At 45.8% G+C, this 18730-nt stretch overlaps 1 protein-coding gene across 1 annotated transcript in view; it reads left to right on the top strand.

The window, feature by feature from the left end:
- slc75a1 (solute carrier family 75 member 1) overlaps positions 1-18525 on the top strand; it is a 28402-nt gene extending 9877 nt beyond the window's left edge. Inside the window, exons 5-13 of the mRNA XM_078396853.1 lie at positions 1788-1946; positions 3702-3890; positions 7810-7918; positions 9449-9560; positions 10913-11021; positions 11974-12064; positions 14049-14096; positions 15324-15413; positions 16492-18525. Of these exons, the coding sequence (XP_078252979.1) occupies positions 1788-1946; positions 3702-3890; positions 7810-7918; positions 9449-9560; positions 10913-11021; positions 11974-12064; positions 14049-14096; positions 15324-15413; positions 16492-16595 (1011 nt within the window). The 3' untranslated portion in view covers positions 16596-18525. The remainder of the gene's footprint in view (positions 1-1787; positions 1947-3701; positions 3891-7809; positions 7919-9448; positions 9561-10912; positions 11022-11973; positions 12065-14048; positions 14097-15323; positions 15414-16491) is intronic.
- Positions 18526-18730: the final 205 nt, after the last annotated feature.

The following is an 18730-nucleotide window of genomic DNA, read 5'->3' as shown; positions in this document are numbered from 1 at the left end:
GTTAAGAGTGATTGGCATTTGGACAGACTGGGGGAATGGAGAGATGTGGATGATGCATAGGCAGAAGAGATTAGTTTAACTTGCCTTCATGTTCAGCACAGACATAGTCCAGAGTCATACGCACAGAAGCAGGCCCTTGGGCCCAACTTGCCCATGCTGACTAAGATGCCCCATCTAAGCTAGTCCTAATGCCCACATTTGGCCCATACCTTTCCAGTTTAATGCAGTTTAATGAGGATAAATGTGAGGTTATCCACTTTGGTGGTAAGAACAGGAAGGCAGATTATTATCTGAATGGTGTCAAGTTAGGAAAAGGGGAAGTACAAAGAGATCTGGGTGTCCTTGTTCATCAGTCACTGAAAGTAAGCATGCAGGTTTAGCAGGCAGTGAAGAAAGCTAATGGCATGTTGGCCTTCATGACAAGAGGAGTTGAGCATAGAAGCAAAGAGGTCCTTCTGCAGTTGTACAGGACCCTAGTGAGACCACACCTGGAGTGCTGTGTGCAGTTTTGGTCTCCAAATTTGAGGAAGGACATTCTTGTTATTGAGGGAGTGCAGCGTAGGTTCACTAGGTTAATTCCCGGAATGGCGGGATTGTCATATGTTGAAAGACTGGAGCGACGGCTTGTATACATTGGAATTTAGAAGGATGAGAGGGGATCTTATTGAAACGTATAAGATTATTAAGGGATTGGACACGCTAGATGCAGGAAATATGTTCCCAATGTTGGGGGAGTCCAGAACCAGGGGCCACAGTTTAAGAATAAGGGGTAGGCCATTTAGAACGGAGATGACGAAAAACGTTTTCACTCAGAGAGTTGTAAATCTGTGGAATTCTCTGCCTCAGAATGCTTTCAAGAGTTAGATAGAGCTTTTAATGATAGAGGAGTCAGGGGGGATGGGGAGAGGGCAGGAACGGGGTACTGATTGTGGATGATCAGCCATGATCACATTGAATGGCGGTGCTGGCTCGAAGGGCCAAATGGCCTACTCCTGCACCTATTGTCTATCCATGTGCCTGTCCAAGTGTATTTTAAATGCTGTTATAGTGCCTGCCTCAACTACCTCCTATATGCAGCTCGTTCCATATACCAACCACCCTCGCAATGTTGCCCCTCATGTTCCTATTAAATCTTGCCAAAGGGCCTGATCCTGTGTTTTACTGTTCTGTGTTCTATGTGTATATGTCTCAGAGACAGGATGACACTGCTGAAGGAACGCAAGAAGACACAAAGTGCTGGAGTAACTCAGTGAGTTAGCATCGTCTCTGGAGAACATTAAGTGGTGACATTTCGGGCCAGGACTGATGATGGGTGCCGACCTGAAACGTCACCTATCCATGTTTTAGTTTTTTGTTTTACTTTTGGAGATAGAGCATGAAACAGGCCCTTCTGCCCACCGAGTCCACGCTGACCAGCGATCCCCATACACCAGCATTATCGTACACACTAGGGACAATATACAATATTTACCGAAGCCAATTAACCTACAAACCTGTATGTCTTTGGAGTGTGGGAGGCAACTGGAGAAAACCCACATGGTCACAGGGACAACGTAAAAACTCCGTAGACAGCTCCCGATGTCAGGATCGAACCCAGGTCTCAGCAACCCCACTGTGCCGCCCTCTAAAGATGCTGCCTGACCCGCTGAGTTACACCAGCCCTTTGAGTCTTCTTCTGTAAACCAGCATCTACAGCTCCTTGTGTGTCCATTTAACTGCTGAAGGAACCTTGTGAATTAACTGCTTTGTCCTTTGTTCACCACGTTTTTCTCTCTCCCACATCCCAGGTCGGGCTCATTGTTTCTTACATGCTGTGGGCACTGTCCAGGAATTTCGGGATTTTCCTTCTGTCTCGGGTGGTGGGAGGGATCAGCAAAGGGAACGTCAGCTTGTCGACAGCCATCATCGCAGACCTGCCGTCTCCCCAGGCACGCAGCAAGGGCATGGTAAGAACTGCTTTGGAAGCAATGTTTTTTAGTTTAGATTTTAGTTCAATTTATTATTGTCGCATGTTTCAAGGTACAGCAAAAAGCTTTCGTTTTGTTCTGTGCTATCCAGTCAGTGGAAAGACTATACATGATTTCAATCGCACCGTCCACAGTGCACAGATACAGGATAAAGGGAATATTGCTGAGTGCAAGATAAAGTCCAGTAAAGTCTGATTAAAGAAAGTCCGAGGATCTCCAATGAGATATAGTCGGTCAGGATCGCTCTCAAGTTGGTGAAAGGACTGTTCAGTTGCCTGATAACAGCTGGGAAGGAACTGTCCCTGAATTTGGAAGTATGTGTTTTCAAACTGTCTCAAAGGGTAATGGTGGAGTTGGCACTGAGTAATGTTGGGTTTCAAGTTAGATTGGGTTGGCAGTGAGTAATATGTTTAGGGTTTGGTTGAGTTGACACTGAGTAATGTTAGGTTTAGGGTTAGGTTTATCATTGTCACGTGTACCAGGGTGCAGTGAATAGCTCCCTGCTATCCTGACAGATTAGATATACATACATAGATGCATTCAAGTCAGAGTACAATAGATAGAGTCATGGGGAAGATACAGAGTGCAGAATATAGTTCTCAGCATTGTAGCGCACAAGTTCTATAGACAAAATCCAATGTCTGTAATGGGGTAGAGGTGAATACGAGGTGAATACGCTAGCTTGTAGAAGGTCCATTTAGAAGTCTAATAACAGAGTGGAAGAAGCTGTTCCTGAGTCTGGTGGCGTGTGCTTTCAAGCTTCTGTGCTTTTTGCTGGATGGGAAGTGGGATAAGTCTTTGATTGCGTTGGCTGCGTTGGTATTGGTTTAATAAGGACAGTACTGAGGGTGCCTACAACAGATCGAACCTTTGGAGTTGAGGGAATCAGCTAAGCAGCAAACCATTTGCTTCAAGGTGATGCACCTACTTAATTTTTTGGATAGAAGGATTCAGAGGGCTGTGGGCTAAATGCAGGCAAATGGGATTAAGCCAGTACACCATCTTTGTCAGTGTAGTAGGGCCTGTTTCCATGTGGTCGATCTCTATGACTAAATGAACAGTGTCGAGACTTTCCTCTACACCGAAAGTGTGGAGGGGAAGTAACCAGTAATTAGGAGTGGGTGCTAAGTGTTTGTTTTTTAGGCTGGAGGTCTGTAATGAGTGGTATACCACAGGCGTCGGTGTTGGATCCACTGTTGTCCACTACTTATATGAACGATTTTAATGTGAATGCAAGTGGCATAGTTAGTATGTTTTCAGATGACACCAAAATTAATGGTATGGTGGTTATCTATAATTGTATCAATGTTTACAACAGGATTGATCTATGATTACAACAGTATCATGATTAACTTGATTAAATGGGACCAGCCCAATATGCCTTCTTGGTCGACATGAACAAGGTGGCCAAAGTGCCTGTGTCCATGCTGTTTAGCTCCATGACTTTATAATTGGGTGAATGGACCAAGGAATGGCAGATGGAGTTTAATTCCGCTTAACTCTATATTGCTTTATTACTATAACTGCCAATGGGCAGAGGAATGGCAGATGAAGTTTAATTCTAATAAATGCTGTGTAGCTCTATGACTATAACTGGGCCAAGGAATGGCAGATGGAGTTTAATTCTGCTCAACGCTGTATAGTTCAATGACTTTATCAAACATGAAACCCGCTTCTCTCCTCTCCCATCATTTACCGTTTCTCCTTTACCTCACGGGCCTCTCTTCCCCTCAGGCGATGATCGGCGTTGCTTTTTCTCTGGGCTTCACCATCGGGCCCATGATCGGGGCCTTCCTTGGATCGCGGGCCGGCGAGGACGAAGCCTTCTATGTCCAACCTGCGCTGCTGGCAATGGCGTTTGTGGTATCCGACCTCCTCTTCATCTTCTTCTTCCTCCCAGAGACCCTCCCGCCAGAGAACCGGGTAAGAGGCCATGAGCTGGGGTGAGGGGGTTGGTGGGTTAGGGTGTGGGTACGGGAAGGGGAGGACAGGGCAAGGGTGTTAAATACAACAATAAATACGACATCAAGTGCAAAGCAGCAACATGGTGGTGCATTGTGGCTAAATCTGAAGTAGTGCAAATCATTATTAGAGTACAGTAACGGGATGAGGTCGCATTTAGTTCAGTTTAGGTCAAGTTTTAGTATAGTTTAGAGATGCAGTGTGGAAACAGGTCCTTCAGCCCACCGAGTCCGTGCCGACCACGAACACCCCCGTACACGAGTTCTATCCTACACACATTAGGGACAATTTACAGAGGGCCAATTAACCTACAAACCTGCATGTCATTCGAATGTGGGAAGAAACCGGGTAACAGGGAAACGGAGAATGTACAGACAGCACCGAATCCGGATCTCTGACGCTGAGGCAGCAACTCTACTGTGCCGCCTGTTGAGTGAGAATATGTGGCAACGCCTCCTGGAATGGGGTGTGAAAGAGGTGATTGGTTCAGGGATCTGATAGGAGTGGGGAAGATGTTGTTATTCAATCTGAATGTCCGGGCTTTCAAGCTCCTCTATCTTCTCTCCAGTAGGGAGAAGAGAGAAAAGCAGTAGCCTTGGCCTACACGATCTCCTGGTTGCTAAACACTTTAACTCCTCCTCCCATACTGACCTTTCTGTCCTGGGCCTCCTCCACTGTCAGAGTGGGACCAAACGCAAATTGGAGGAACAACACCTCATATTTTGCTTGGGCAGTATGAATATTGACTTCAAATATCCCTTGCTTTCATTCTCTCTCCCTACCTCCCCCACCGACTTGTTTCAATCTCCTCCTGATTAATTTTACTGTTTGTATTCCTCATTGTCACCTTCCCCTCAGCCAACAATGAACTATTCTACATTTTACATCCCTCATCACCATCTGCTTTGATGTGTTGTTTTCACACCTTACCCTTCCATATCACTAGCTTCCCTCTCCCCTTACTCTCAGTCTGAAGAAGGGTCTTGACCCGAAATGTCACCCAGTCCTTCTCTCCAGAGATGCTGTCTGTCCCGCTGAGTTACTCCAGTATTTTGTGACTGTGTTCGTTGTTAACCAGCATCTGCAGTTCCTTCCCACACAGAGAGAAAAGCATGGCAGACATCCTAAATTTCACCATACACATTTTTCCCTGGGTGTATTAACTTGGAACATTTCTATGACCATACCTACAAAAGGCATTTGATGCTTCTGAAATGGAAACAGCTCCAATTGTAGATTCTCACTCCTGTGGGAAAAACTTTTCCAAACCATTCGAGATAAGCTGTATGCTGCTGGTTAAAGTTCCAGTGGGTCAGGAACGTTCCTGCCCAACCTCTGAAGGGCAAAAGGGGGTCGTGCGATGAGGACCAACACCTGTCAGTGACATTCACGTCTCAAGATAAAGAATATGTCTTAATAAAACTTGGAATTGACCGTCCAGCAACACAGTGGGTGGTGCAACAAGTAGAGCCATTGCCTCAGTGTTCCAGAGAACTAGGTTTTATTCTGACCCTTCGTGCTATCTGTGTAGAGTTTGCACATTCTCCCTGTGTCGGATTGGGCCTCCCCCAAGTGATCTGGTTTCCATCCACATTGCAAAGACATGCAGGTTTGGTGTGGTAATTGCCCACTGTAAATTATTCCTAGTGTGTGGGTATGTGGTAGAATCTGGGGGAGTTGATGGGAATGTGGGAACGGTTAACATGTAAAACCCCTGTCCCACTTAGGCGATTTTTTTAGGCGACTGCAGGCGACTAGGCTGTCGCCACAAGGTTGCCGAGGTGTTGCCTGTATGGTCGTCAGTAGTCTCCTCAGTTGCCCAAAGAGTCGTAGCGTCTTTCTGGTCGCCGCTGGATTTTCAGAATGTTGAAAAAATTTCGGCAACAGTGGGTTTGACGCCAATAAGCGTAGCTTGACGTTACCTGATGGTGTCGTAGGTTGTCGCCGGTGCTGACTTCGGTGAATTTCATTGGCGACTATCTAGGTCAACTGACGACAGGTACCGGCGTCAAAACCGGAGGCCAAAATGACGCGAATTGTCTTCAGCTGTCACCGACAGGGTTGTAACTTGACGCGGGTGGACGTAGGGTGACTTCGGTTGTTGCCTGTGTGGTCATAGATTGTCGTAGGTGTCGTCGTAGGTGCGGTCGTAGGTGGACATCCTACCCGCGACGATTGGGTCGCCGGTTGTCGGTAGCTTGCCGTAGCTTTACGTCGACTACGTGGTAGGTTGTTGTAGCTTGTCGCAGTACATTGTCACAGGCGGGGTCCAGTCGCCAGTTTTTCGGCGACTTGCTACGACTATGACAGTCGCCAGCAGTTGCCTAAAAAATCGCCTAAGTTGGACAGGCCCTTAAAACAGGGTTGCTTTGAGCCTAGACTTGATGGGCCAAGATAATCAGCTTTGCTGCCATGAGGAAATATAGTTAGGAAACTGTTGCAGGTAGAAGGTTAGCACCAGTACACAGTAGCAATGAAAATGACAAAGTCCAGGAGGGTATTAAGATCAACAAATATTTGTTTTCCCTGCACCTATCACACTTTCCTAAAAAAAAAAAAAAAATGCTGGAGGAACGCAACGGGTCAGGCAGCACCTATGGAGGGAAATGGACAGCTAACGTTTCGGGTTGGGACCCCTCTCCTTGAGACTGAAGAAGGATCCCGACTCAACATCATTTGCTGTTTCCCTTCCAAAGACACCGCCCGACCCATTAGATAAGTGATAGGAGCAGAATTAGGCCATTTGACCCATCAAGTCTACTCCGCCGTTCAATCATGGCTGATCTATCTCTCCTTCCTAACCCCATTTTCCTGCCTTCCCCCCACAGCCTGCTGAGTTCCTCCAGTTCTTTGCGTTTTGCCTAAAATTCCAACATCTCTGGTTTCTTGTTTCTAACACACTTGTCAGCTCAAGTGATCTTTGAGGAGTTCTTGACGTATTTGTTTCACTCTGGCTATTTCTCACGATGCTCAGCAGTTAGAACAAGGAACACTGCCTCTGCCAACTATTTTCCTTCTTTTAAATCTCAATGGATCCTCAAAGCAAACTGAGAATCCTTATGTCTGTCAAAATATATGCATCCTGTTCCTTGTTAGCAGAATAATGGTGAGCAAAGTGTTCATTCTCTTTGTTTTGTGATTATTTGACAAAACCTTCCAGATATCCAGTGCCTCTATTTCCTTAGACGTTTAAATAAATTTGGCATGTTACCAAATACTCCATGTCATAAGTCATAGGAGAATTGGGCCCATCGAGTCTACTCTGCTAATACTCTTAACAAATTTCTACATGTACACTGTAGAAAGTATCCTGACTGAATGCATCATGTCCTGGTATTGTAATTTCAACACAGAGGAATGCAAAAGGCTACAGAGTGGTGGACACAGCCTAGTCGATCCAGCCATAGCTCTCCACATCACTGAAACCATCTACATGAGGTGCTGTCTCAAGAAGGCGGCATCTATCATGAAGAATCCTCACCTTCCGGGCCTTGCCTTCCTGTCGCTGCTACCGTCGGGCAGGAGGTGCAGAATCCTAAAGTCCGACATCACCAGTTCAGGAACAGCTACTTTGTTACAACTATCAGATTCTTGAACAACTTACACGACCATAATCCTACCTTGACAACGGAAAACTATAGACCACTTCTTGCACTATCATGAACTTGTGTTATAATTGTTTTGCACGTCTTGCTTTTTCCAGTCTTTTTCTTTTCATTGTCTTTATGTGTGATTTATGGACCAAACGCAGGCAGGTGGGACTAGTGCAGATGGGACATGTTGGCCGGTGTGGACAAGTTGGGCCGAAGAGCCCGTATCCATGCTGCACGACTTTATGACTATTAGAGGCACATACACTGGACTCTGATTCTCACCCCAGGTCACCTCGATCGGCAACACCTTCCAGAGTGCTGTGCACCTCCTCAGCCCAGTGGCGCTGTTTCAGTTCTCTGCTATCCAACAGAGGAGAGATTCTCCCTCTCCAGAAGGTGAGTGAATGATAAAGTTTCAGTTTATTATTATCACATAACATGGTACATTGAAAAGCACTGTTTTGCAGGCTATCCAAAAATATCAGATATACTATACATAAATGCAATCAAGTCAAACTTAAGTACAAAAGAATGTGAAGAGGACGATACAGAATGCAGAATGTAGTTCTTAGCATTGTAGTGCATCAGTTCCAGAGACAGTCTAATGTCCACAATGGGGTAGAGGCGAATCGAACAGCTTAAGATCGTTAGGAAGCCTGATAACAAGGGGGAAGAAGCTGTTCCTGAATATGGTGGTGCACGCTTTCAAGCTTCTGTACCTTCTGCCGAATGAGAGCAAAGACAAGGAGGAATGACTGGACAAGTCTTTGAATGTATTGAATGAATGATACTTTATTGTCACATGTGACATTTCACGGTAAAATTCTTTGTTTTGCATACCATACACAAAGTATACAGCAAAGCGTGCCGTGTATAGGGCGCTAACAAAGTAGTCCTCAATGGTCCCTCTTTCTTCTCGGTGGCTCCCCATACCAGGCCTCTCTTTATTCTCTTGGTGCAGGCACGTCCTCGTTCGACCTCTGACACTCACCACGGGCCCGTCCGCCCCCCACGCCGGGTCCTTCTTTGTTCTCGGCGACATGGCCCGTCCAACTCTTCCCGACCTCCAGAGATTTCGACCTTGGCTCAGACCGCCAGGACTCTGACCTCTCTCTGCACCAGGTTCCCTGTAAGCCGCGGCACCCAGTGAATGCCTTCAGCCGCAATCGGCACCCTGCTGTGTTTTGGCTGCTTTTCCAAGGCAGCGAGAAGTGTAGATGGAGTCGGGTGGGAAGTCTATTCTGTATGATAGACTGGGCTATATGTACAACTCCCTGCCATTTCTTACGGTCTTGAGCAGAGTTGTTCCCAAGGCAATTTGTGATGCCATCTGACCATATGCTTTCTGAAGCTGAGTGTCGATCTTATAGAGGTGTACAAAGTTATGAGGTCATAGCTAGGGTGAATGCACAGAATCTTTTTACCAGGATTGGTGAATCATGAACTAGAGGGGCATTGGTTGAAGGTGAGAGGGGCAAGATTTAAAAGGAATCCGAGGGGCAACCTTTTCCACACAGAGGGAGGTGGGTATATGGAACGAGCCGCCAGATGGAGTAGGCAAGGCAGGCACTATAAACAACATTTAAGTAACATTTGGTCAGGTACTTGGTTAGGAAAGGTTTAGAGGGATATGGGCCTCTTCCCCTGCCTTAGAGACCGGGTTCCATCCTGACTACAGGTGCTGTCTGTGCAGGGTTTGTGCATTCTCCCTGTGACCACATGGATTTCCTCCCACTCTCCAAAGACCCACAGTAAACTTGTAAATTATCCCTAGTGTGTAGGACAGTGTTAGTGTGCAAGGTGATCGCTGATCAGCATAGACTCGGTGGACTGAAGGGCCTGTTTCGGCAATGTATCTCAAAAGTCTAAACTGTGAACCTGTATGTGTTCAGGGTAATTACCCTGTTGTTTTCTATAACACTCCAGGAATGCGGGTTCTGAAAGTTCTTGGGCTGGTGTACTTCCTCTACCTCTTCCTGTTCTCCGGCCTGGAATACACCCTGAGCTTCCTCACCCATCAACGCTTCCACTTTGACAGGTACGTGGCTTCTACTTGGCCAATTCTGATCTTTGTGAAGATCTAAACTAAAACCCTGCAGACACTGAAAATCTGAAATAAAAACAGCAGCCACACGCAACAGGCCAGGGTGCATCAGTGGGGAGAGAAACTGATTGTCAGAACCAGAATAGCAATAAAGCAAGTTATTTATATGTTGCGCAGAGGCGGGTGGGGTGGGGTGAGGGAACAGGGAATATCAGCGCTAGGGTGAGGTCAAGGTTGCAGAGACTATGCTAATATTTTTATTCTAATACAGTAAACCCTTGCAATAAGAGACCTCTATAAAACAAATTTTGGTTGTAGCGGACTGAAGCTCCCGTTGCACCGCCTCCCTCCCAACCCACCCCCACGTCCACCAGTTCCCCAAAGAGCTGGTGCCACGTGACGTGCTTCTGGTTGTGGGAGTGGAGAGAGCGAGCAGCATGAAGGCAGTGCAAGTGCCGGGCCCATCCCTGTGTGTGGAGCCGGGGGCTCTGTGTCCTCCCAGCCTGTGGATTTCCCACTTGTTTAACCTTCCCCCCCCCCCCATGCACAATGCCACGCTTCTTCCCTCCCGCGTTAAACTTTGCCCTCCCCCACTCGGTTATAGTGGGCCATCGGCAATAACGGACAACATCCTCCACGTGGTCCGTTATTGCGGGGGTTTACCGTACTTCGATTGCAATATCTTAAGACTGAAGAAGGGTCCTTTATTCCTTTGAGCGCGGGAGGCTGAGGTGTGATCTCATAGTGGTGTATAAAATCATGAGGTGAATAGATAGGATGAATGTACGGTCTTTTTCTCAAGGTATGGGATGGGAATCAAGAACGAGAGGGCATAGGTTTAAGGCGAGAGGGGCAAGATTTACTCAGAATCTCACGGGCAATTTTTACTCACAGAGGGTGATGGATATATGGAACGGGCTGCTGGAGGAGGTAGTTGAGGTGGGTACTATTACAACATTCAAAAGACATTTGAACAGGTACATGGAGAGGAAGGGTTTCAAAGGATATGGGACAATTACTGGCAAATGTGAATAGCTTGGATGGGGTGTCTTGGTTGGCATGAACGAGTTGGGCCGAAGGGCCTGTTTGCATGCTGTGTGACTATGACCCAGGCTTCTTGTTGAAGTAACTGCTCCTTAAACTGGCTACAATCAGTAACTTCAAACATCTCAGGACAATCCCAATGTCAACGCAGTACAAAGCATAAATGGAGGCCCTCACCCCATGCCTAAATCTTCACTGTCTCTCTAAAACTACCGCGCCTGTGCTGTTGAGTACTTAAAAGAAAATGTTGGCCGCTGGTGTGATATTTTTCTTATTCTTATTCCCATGACACCTACTTCCAGTATGCAACAAGGGAAGATGTTCTTCTTTGTGGGAATCACAATGGCATTGGTCCAGGGAGGATATGCTCGGAGGATCCGACCTGGAGATGAGGTCAAGGCAGTGAGGAGGGTAAGTGACGGAGAGGAATAACCACACACATGGGCGCATCGGTACGGACACAGAGCTAGCAATATAATTAATAGTAAATAAATGTAATAGCGTGGATTAGAGTGCAGTAAACCCTGGTTATTACAGATCTCTTCATAACGGATTTTGGTTACGACACCTACCGATGCAACCGCCGGCCCGCACCGCCTCTCTGGCCGCTTCCAGACCGGACCTACAGCCCCCACCGCCGGCTCACACAGCTTCCTCGGCCATTTCGAGGCTGTGCCTGATGCAGCCGACCATTACATGTACTTCGGCTGCCCGCGGGCCATGATCATTGACTCCGCCGATCCTAGCGTCTCCCTTGGCCACCAGCAACTCACCTTGATTCCAGGCCCAATTCCAGACCAAGAAGAAGGGTCTTAATCCAAAATGTCACCTCTCCATATTGCTTTTTTCCAGAGATACTGCCTGACTCGTTGAGTTACTCCCAACATTTTGTGTCCATTTTCAATAGAAGTAAGGTGCCAACGTTGTTTCTTTCAAAGAAGCTTTAAGAGATTCGGCATGTTGTGGTCTAAACTAAACTACCTCCAGATCCTATCACTCATTTACACACTTAAGCAAGTTACCCACGTCCTTGGCTTATGTCCATGTAATTGCATATCCTTGAAACACCAGAGGAAACCGAAGTACTCAACAGCCACACAAAGAACATACATGGACAACAATCTTGACATAGACAGCACCCGAGACCGGGATCGAACCAGGGTCTGTGAAGCTCAGAGGCACTGGCTCTACTCACTGCGTTACTGTGCTGCCCAGTTTACCCAGGGTGGACTGAGTTAAATCTATCGCCTTCTCACTCTCAATTTTGTATATGACTTTTCGTTTACTTGCCTTTAAATAGTGAGACAGGAGAAACTCTAAATAGTGAGACAGACATATTTTACCTGATACCTTTTCTATACAGGCCATCTGTCTTCTGATCCCAGGATTTCTCATCATTGGCTGGGCCAGTTCAGTGGTGTTCCTGTACATCGGGCTCCTCTTTTACTCATGTGGTAAGTAAGCAAAGGTGCTTCTCATCGAATTTCTTTTATACAGGCTTTGTGACATTGTTAAACACAGATCACATTCACTACTCTTGATTAACTCCTGCCCCAAGTCTAGATTAATCTGGTTACGTAATTGTTCCCCACTATCTTGGTCTATTGGTTTATTATTGTCACTTTCAATGGTTCATTGGTACTTTATTTGTCACATATGCAACTGCATAGTGAAATTCTTTTTGCATATATGGCGCCGCCATTATTCAAAATCTAAATTCCGGTGGGCCCGCACACTTGATATACTGGAGCAGTTCCCATGAACTGATGTCCCTCTCCTCTCTTTGCTCGGCCATCTTTGTGTCCCAGGGGTGCCTCCTGCAGCCGACTTTGAAGGTGCTAGAGGCATTACCCCGGTTTACCCTCCTACCAGTCCTTGCTCCTCATGTCCGGCTTCTTTTACACAAAGGGTGGTGGGTGTATGGAACAAGCTGCTGGAGGAGGTAGTTGACGCAGGTACTATCGCAATGTTTTTGAAGCATTTAGACAGGTACATGGATAGGATAAGAGGGATGTGGGCTAAACACGGGCAGGTAGGACTAGTGTAGATGGAGCATGTTGGTTGGCCTGGGCAAGTTGGGTTGAAGGGCCTGTTTCCACACTGTATGACTATGACTCTAACAATTGCCAAATTAAGCTGTAATGCATCCTGAGAGGATATATTATATGGTACATCTGTATAAGTTGGTAGGAGTCATTTGAGACATGCTGGATTTCCTAAGCATTCTGACGCCAAGATGGTGTCAGAGTGTGGCGAGCCTTCACGTGCTGGTCCCAGCAAATCTACTTCATCGATTACAACTGTTCTACTCTTTTAAGTTTCAATTCTAAGACTCTCCAAATGATTAGCACCATCTTCTCTGACATAAGACACCAACTAAAAAATGTAATCTTAAGGACTAGTTATCAAAAGTTGTGGGATTTAAGGAGAATAATAATTAGACTGAATAAGAGTACCGATCCAAAATGTCACCGATCCGTGTTCTCCTGAGATGCTGCCTGGCCCACTGAGTTACTCCACCATTGTATGTCTTTTTTTGTAAACTAGCATCTGCAGTACTTTGTTTCTACAAAATAAGTAGAGGTTTGGGATGAAATTCCACAGCTTAGGGTCATGATAGCTGAACTCCCAAAGTTTAGCTGCCAAGGCATGGGATGTTATTCCAAGGACCTACAATTGTTTTCCATCCTTGGAGACGCAAGGGTCTACAGATCCTGGAATCTTGAGCAAAATGCAAACTGCAGGACCTGTATATGTAGAAAGAAATGGACGGATGCCATTTCGGGTTGGGACCCTTTACCAGACATCAAATGTCCATTTCCCTTCACTGATGCTGCCTGACCCACTAAGTTTCTCCAGTAATTTGTTTCTTACATCCTCATTTCCTCCATGAAACCTACATTTTGACGTTCCCCACGATAAGACAGCGACCTCCCCTCAACAAAAAAAACCTTGGTTTGATTTTGTACATTTTATCATGATGCACCACAGCACAGTTTGGGAACAGCTCCATCCAAAACTGCAGATAATTGTGCTTGTAGCTCAGTCCATCACATAAACCAACCTCCCTTCCATTGGCCTTGGCAAGACCACCAGCATAATCAAGGATAAATCTCACCCCGGTCACTCTCTCTTTTCCCCTCTCCCACCAGGCAAGAGGTACTGAAGTGTGCAAACGCACACCTCCAGATTCAGGGACAGTCTCTTCCCATCTGTCGGGCAATGAACAATCCTATCAACAACTAGAGAGCACTCCTGATCTTGCACTAAATATTATTCTGTTTATCCTGTATCTGAACACTGTGGACAGCTTGATTGTAATCATGTATAGTCTTTCCGCTGTCTGGATAGTACGCAACAAAAACCTTTTCGCTGTATCTCGGCACATGTGACAATAAAGTAAGTTAAAACTTAAAACTAAAACGGTTTCTCTTCCAGCTGCTGCTGTCGTCATCCCCTGCCTCTCCACTCTGGTCGCTGGATACGGTAAGTATCTAGAACATCTACATGCATCAGACCCAATCACAGCATTAGCAAAACACCGGCGTGAAGAAAGGTCCTGACCCGAAACATCGCCTGTCTGTTCCCTCTCCAGATGCTGTCTGACCCATTGAGTTGCTCCAGCACTTTGTGTTTGGACCTGCTTGTTTTGTTGCTTTCAACATGGGCTAAAGAGGATCAGAAGGACAATGTTACTTCCCTGGAATGTCACCAAGTACTCAGGGTTTTGATAGCATTTCCCAAACCCACCACCTCTACCTCTGCTGAAGACGAGGGCAGCAGGTGCATAAAAATGCTGCACCGCCTTCATGTTCCCATTCAGGACACAATCTTCCTACCTTCCTTAACTTGCAAATGCATCTTTCATTGCTGCATATGGAATTCCTTATCTATCAATGCTGTGTGAATGTATGCTTCAATCACCTCCCCAATATGAGGCACTTCTCTCATTGACTAATTCAGCCTTGAGCCTCAAGAATGAGGTGCACAGCTTCAGGAAGTTGGGGCAAGTAGGTGGGGTAGAGGGGAGATGGACCAGTCATTTAGTCTTGGTTGAAGAGGTTTTCTAAGGACAGAACCTCAGAGATTCTTTATCCGAGAGAACTGTTTAGTTCAGAGATACAGCATGGAAACAGGCCCTTCGGCCCACCGAATGTACTCCATCGATTCCCGTTCACTTCACACTAGTTCTATGTTACCCCACTTTCACATTAACTCCCTACACACAGGGAGCATTTTACAGAGGCCAATTAACCGCACGTCTTTCGGATGAGGAAGGAAACCAGAGTACCTGGAGGAAACCCACACGGTCACTGGAAGAATGTGTAAACTCCACACAGTCAGCACCCGAGGTCAGGATCAAACCCTGGTCTCTGGCGCTGTGAGGCAGCCGCTCTACCAGCTGCGCCACTGCTACCCTGGTGACTGCATATGAGAAGCTAACAAATGCATGTGAAGGGTATGATTGATTGCTTTAATATCCAAGCATTCATCAAACGATGTAGCAGGAATATGGATTCGATGGTGGATCAGATGTTACATTGAATGGTGGGATTAATTTGAGGCTGTAAGGACATTTATGCTCCTGTTATTTATTCATGTGAATTAGAGAGGGTTTAAACTTATTCTATGTCAATGCCAGCAGTGGGAACATTGGCAGGGAAGAGAGAGGTATGAAAATTAAACGGTTTAATAACACTTTTTAATTTAAAGGTGCAGCTAATCAAAAAGGAACCCTGATGGGAATACTTCGCAGTTTGGGGGCTTTGGCCAGAGCTCTGGGACCTACGTTGGCAGCTACAGGTGAGGAGTTACACAGGTTCATTTGTACGATTGATGGGTTTTATCATTCAAACACTGGAGTGAAATGCCTGATAACTATTGGTTAATGGTAGCCTGAATCAACATGTATTTCATTTTTATCATATGGGAGCACATGGAAGTTGTAGCTCCAGTAATGAAGATCGCACGGAGACCAAATTGAAGAATGTGGAGGGATTATTAAGTATAGTTTATTGTCACGTGTACCAAGGTACAGTGAAAGCTTTTTTTGTTGCGTGAAAACCAGTCAGCGGAAAGACAATACATGATTACAAGCAAGCCGCCCACAGTGTACAGATACATGGTAAAGGGAATTACGTTTAGTGCAAGATAAAGTCCGATTAATGATAGTCCGAGGGTCATCAATGAGGTAGATGGGAGTCTGGACCGCTCTCTAATTGTCTAGTTGACAACTAGTTGCAAGCTGCCCCCACCCCTCCACAGATGCTGTCTGACCTGCTGAGTTCCTCCAGATGTTAGCTGCAGATTCCAGCATCTGCAGATTCTTGTGGCTCCCGAGCAGCGTGATGCCTGTTTGAGTGTTGCAGCCATTGGGCAGCTGAAGACACTGAATGTTAGTCACAGCGTCGCACAGCATGGAAACAGGCCCTTCAGCCTAACCTGCCCAGACTAACAGAAGTCCCACCTGCCTGCATTTGGCCTATATCCCTCTAAACTTATCCATGTACCTCCCTAAATGTTTCTTAAACGTTGTGATAGTACCTGCCACAACTACCACCCTTTGTGTTAAAAAGGTGACCCCCTCGGTTCCTATTAAATCTTTTCCCCCCTCACCTTAAACCTATGTCCTTTTGTTCTCAACTCCCCGACTCTAGGCAAGAGACTATGTATTTACCCGATCTATTCCTCTCATGATTTTATACACCTCTATAAGATCACCGCTCATCTTCCTGCGCTCCAAGGAATAGAGTCCTAGCCTGCTCAACCTCTCCCTACGGCTCAGGCCCTTGAGTCCTGGCAACATCCTTGTAAATCTTCTCTGCACTATTTCCAGCTTTCCTATAACGGTGTCCAAACCTATGTTGTGCTCTTCTTGCAGTGTACTGGCTTGGAGGTGCAGAGGTGTGCTTCACTGTAGCAGCAGCAGCCTTCCTCCTTCCTATCGCCATCATCTCAATCCCCAAGGCACAGAAAGCTGAGTGACGCCCGGGAAACTGAGGAGAAGCAGAGGGAGAAGAGTTTGGCCCATGCAAACTTCACCAGGACATCATGGATTCCCTTCAAGCAACTGCAAGCTGCATTGAAAGCAAAATCTAACAGTGGCTGGTTGCTTTTTATACAACTGAAAAGAACACAGCCAATGAAGATCAGGGAAACCGTCTGTCGAACGTAGAAATGTGATGTTTATTGGGTAGAGTACAAAGAACTTCTATAAAGTAACTTGTTACGGAGCTCTTAAAAATTATTATTTTCCTTCCTGTTGGATAACTTTTCGGGTCTTGTCTGTTCTCTGTTCTTGGGTGGGAATGTGCCTCATCGGAAGCTTGTAATAACCCTCCTGGAGGTCCAGGGCATGTGATTTGGAGGATTAAGCAAGCCAATGGGTTATTAAGTGATTCCTCCCTTCTGCGCCCTGTTGGCTATATCCTGCTGCCCAAGTTGGGTTATTCCTGAGTTTGGTTGGAAGACTTGGTCCAGGAGCTAATTAAGCACAGAGCAGCAGATGCACTCGATAGCTAACTATTGCTACAGTGATCCCGAGCAGTCACGAGGAAAGCCATTGTAATTCGGAAGAGAAAATTTAAATTCTTGCAGGATTTGCCATCTCTCCCATTGCTACCAACACTACTCTTCAGAATGTGGGTTCAAACGTCTCTAAAGACAAGTTCAAAATCCACTGTGGAAGATGGGAAATTTAAATCAGGGTACATCAGGAGTGGTGTCCATGGCACTAGAAGATAAAACACCCATCTAGTTTACTAACATACCTCAGACTGCTTTTGGTCATCATGACCAAGATGACATCGGCTTTTAATTGGTTTCAAATATCCCAGTATATTATTCGATTCTGGCCTTTATAGCAAATCCAAACGTAAGTAAAAATGAGATGGTCACACAACCTTGGGGCGGCACGGTGGCAGAGTTGCTGCCTTATAGCACTAGAGAACCGGGTTCGATCTCAACTACGGGTGCTGTCTGTACAGAGTTTGTACATTCTCCCCGTGGCCTGCGTGGGTTTTTCACTGGGATCTCCGGTTTCTTCCCACACTCCAAAGACCTACAGGTTTGTCGATTAATTAGCTTGGTAAAATTGTGAATTGTCCCTAGTGTGTGTAGGATAGTGTAAGTGTGCGGGGATTGTTGGTCAGCACGGACTCTGGGCTGACGGGCCTGTTTCTGTGCTGCATCTGTAAACTAAACCAAACCGAGATTAGCGCTCCAATCTGTGTCCTTAACTGGCATCTTGCAACTTGTATTCTCAGTGTGTCTTTGTTCGACTCAGACTGTCACCTTTGCACATTCCCATTGTCACCAGGTGGTGGCTGTGCCTTCAAGCTGCCTGAAACGTTGTTATATCAATACAAATTGTTGGTTCCAAATTCCATTAGTTAACGGTGAAATCAATATCAAAACAGTAAAAGTCACAAAGTGCTGGAGTAACTCAGCATCTCTGGAGAACATGGATAAGCGACATTTCGAGTCTGGACCTATCGTCAGACTGATCGATCTTGAGAAGGGACCTGACCTGAAACGTCACCTATCCATGTTCTTCAGAGAGGCTGTCTGACTTGCTGAATTACTCCAGCACCTTGTGACTTTTTTTGTTAACCAGCATCTACAGTTCCTTGTGGCTTCAGTAAACAGTAAGTGGTTTAACAGGAGTTAACACGGACAATCAATCTGATGAATTTCAGAGTTCTATAATCTTACAAAAAAGCAGAAATAGGGTTCGAAGTGAACAGAATACTAGCCTTCTTTCCTGGCCATTTAACCTTAACTCAGCAGGACATCCTGCTAACATATCCATATTAATTGAACGGTTTACTGAAAATCGTTAATGTGTTAAGCTACTCTTTATTGTTGCTTTGTGCTGCCATCGTCTGTTTGTTTTGTACCGAATTTCAAATAAACATATCCACTTTATACACAAGAGAGCAAGAGGGTGAATATCCTACCTCTGCCAAAGAGCTTTTGGTCCTTCCTCCCCTCGCCACCATTTGTAGCATTTTCCTTCACAGAAGACTATTTCATTTAAAAAAGTACAAAGCCACAGATTGCAGATGCGGACAATCTGAATAAAAACAGAACAATGCTGGAGATAGTTAACATCAGTGGAG

This window comes from Rhinoraja longicauda, chromosome 3 (assembly GCF_053455715.1).
Source record: "Rhinoraja longicauda isolate Sanriku21f chromosome 3, sRhiLon1.1, whole genome shotgun sequence".
Classification (NCBI taxonomy): domain Eukaryota; kingdom Metazoa; phylum Chordata; class Chondrichthyes; order Rajiformes; family Arhynchobatidae; genus Rhinoraja; species Rhinoraja longicauda.
The sequence above is the reverse complement of the archived record's forward strand: the minus strand, read 5'-3'. Positions and strand labels throughout refer to the sequence as shown.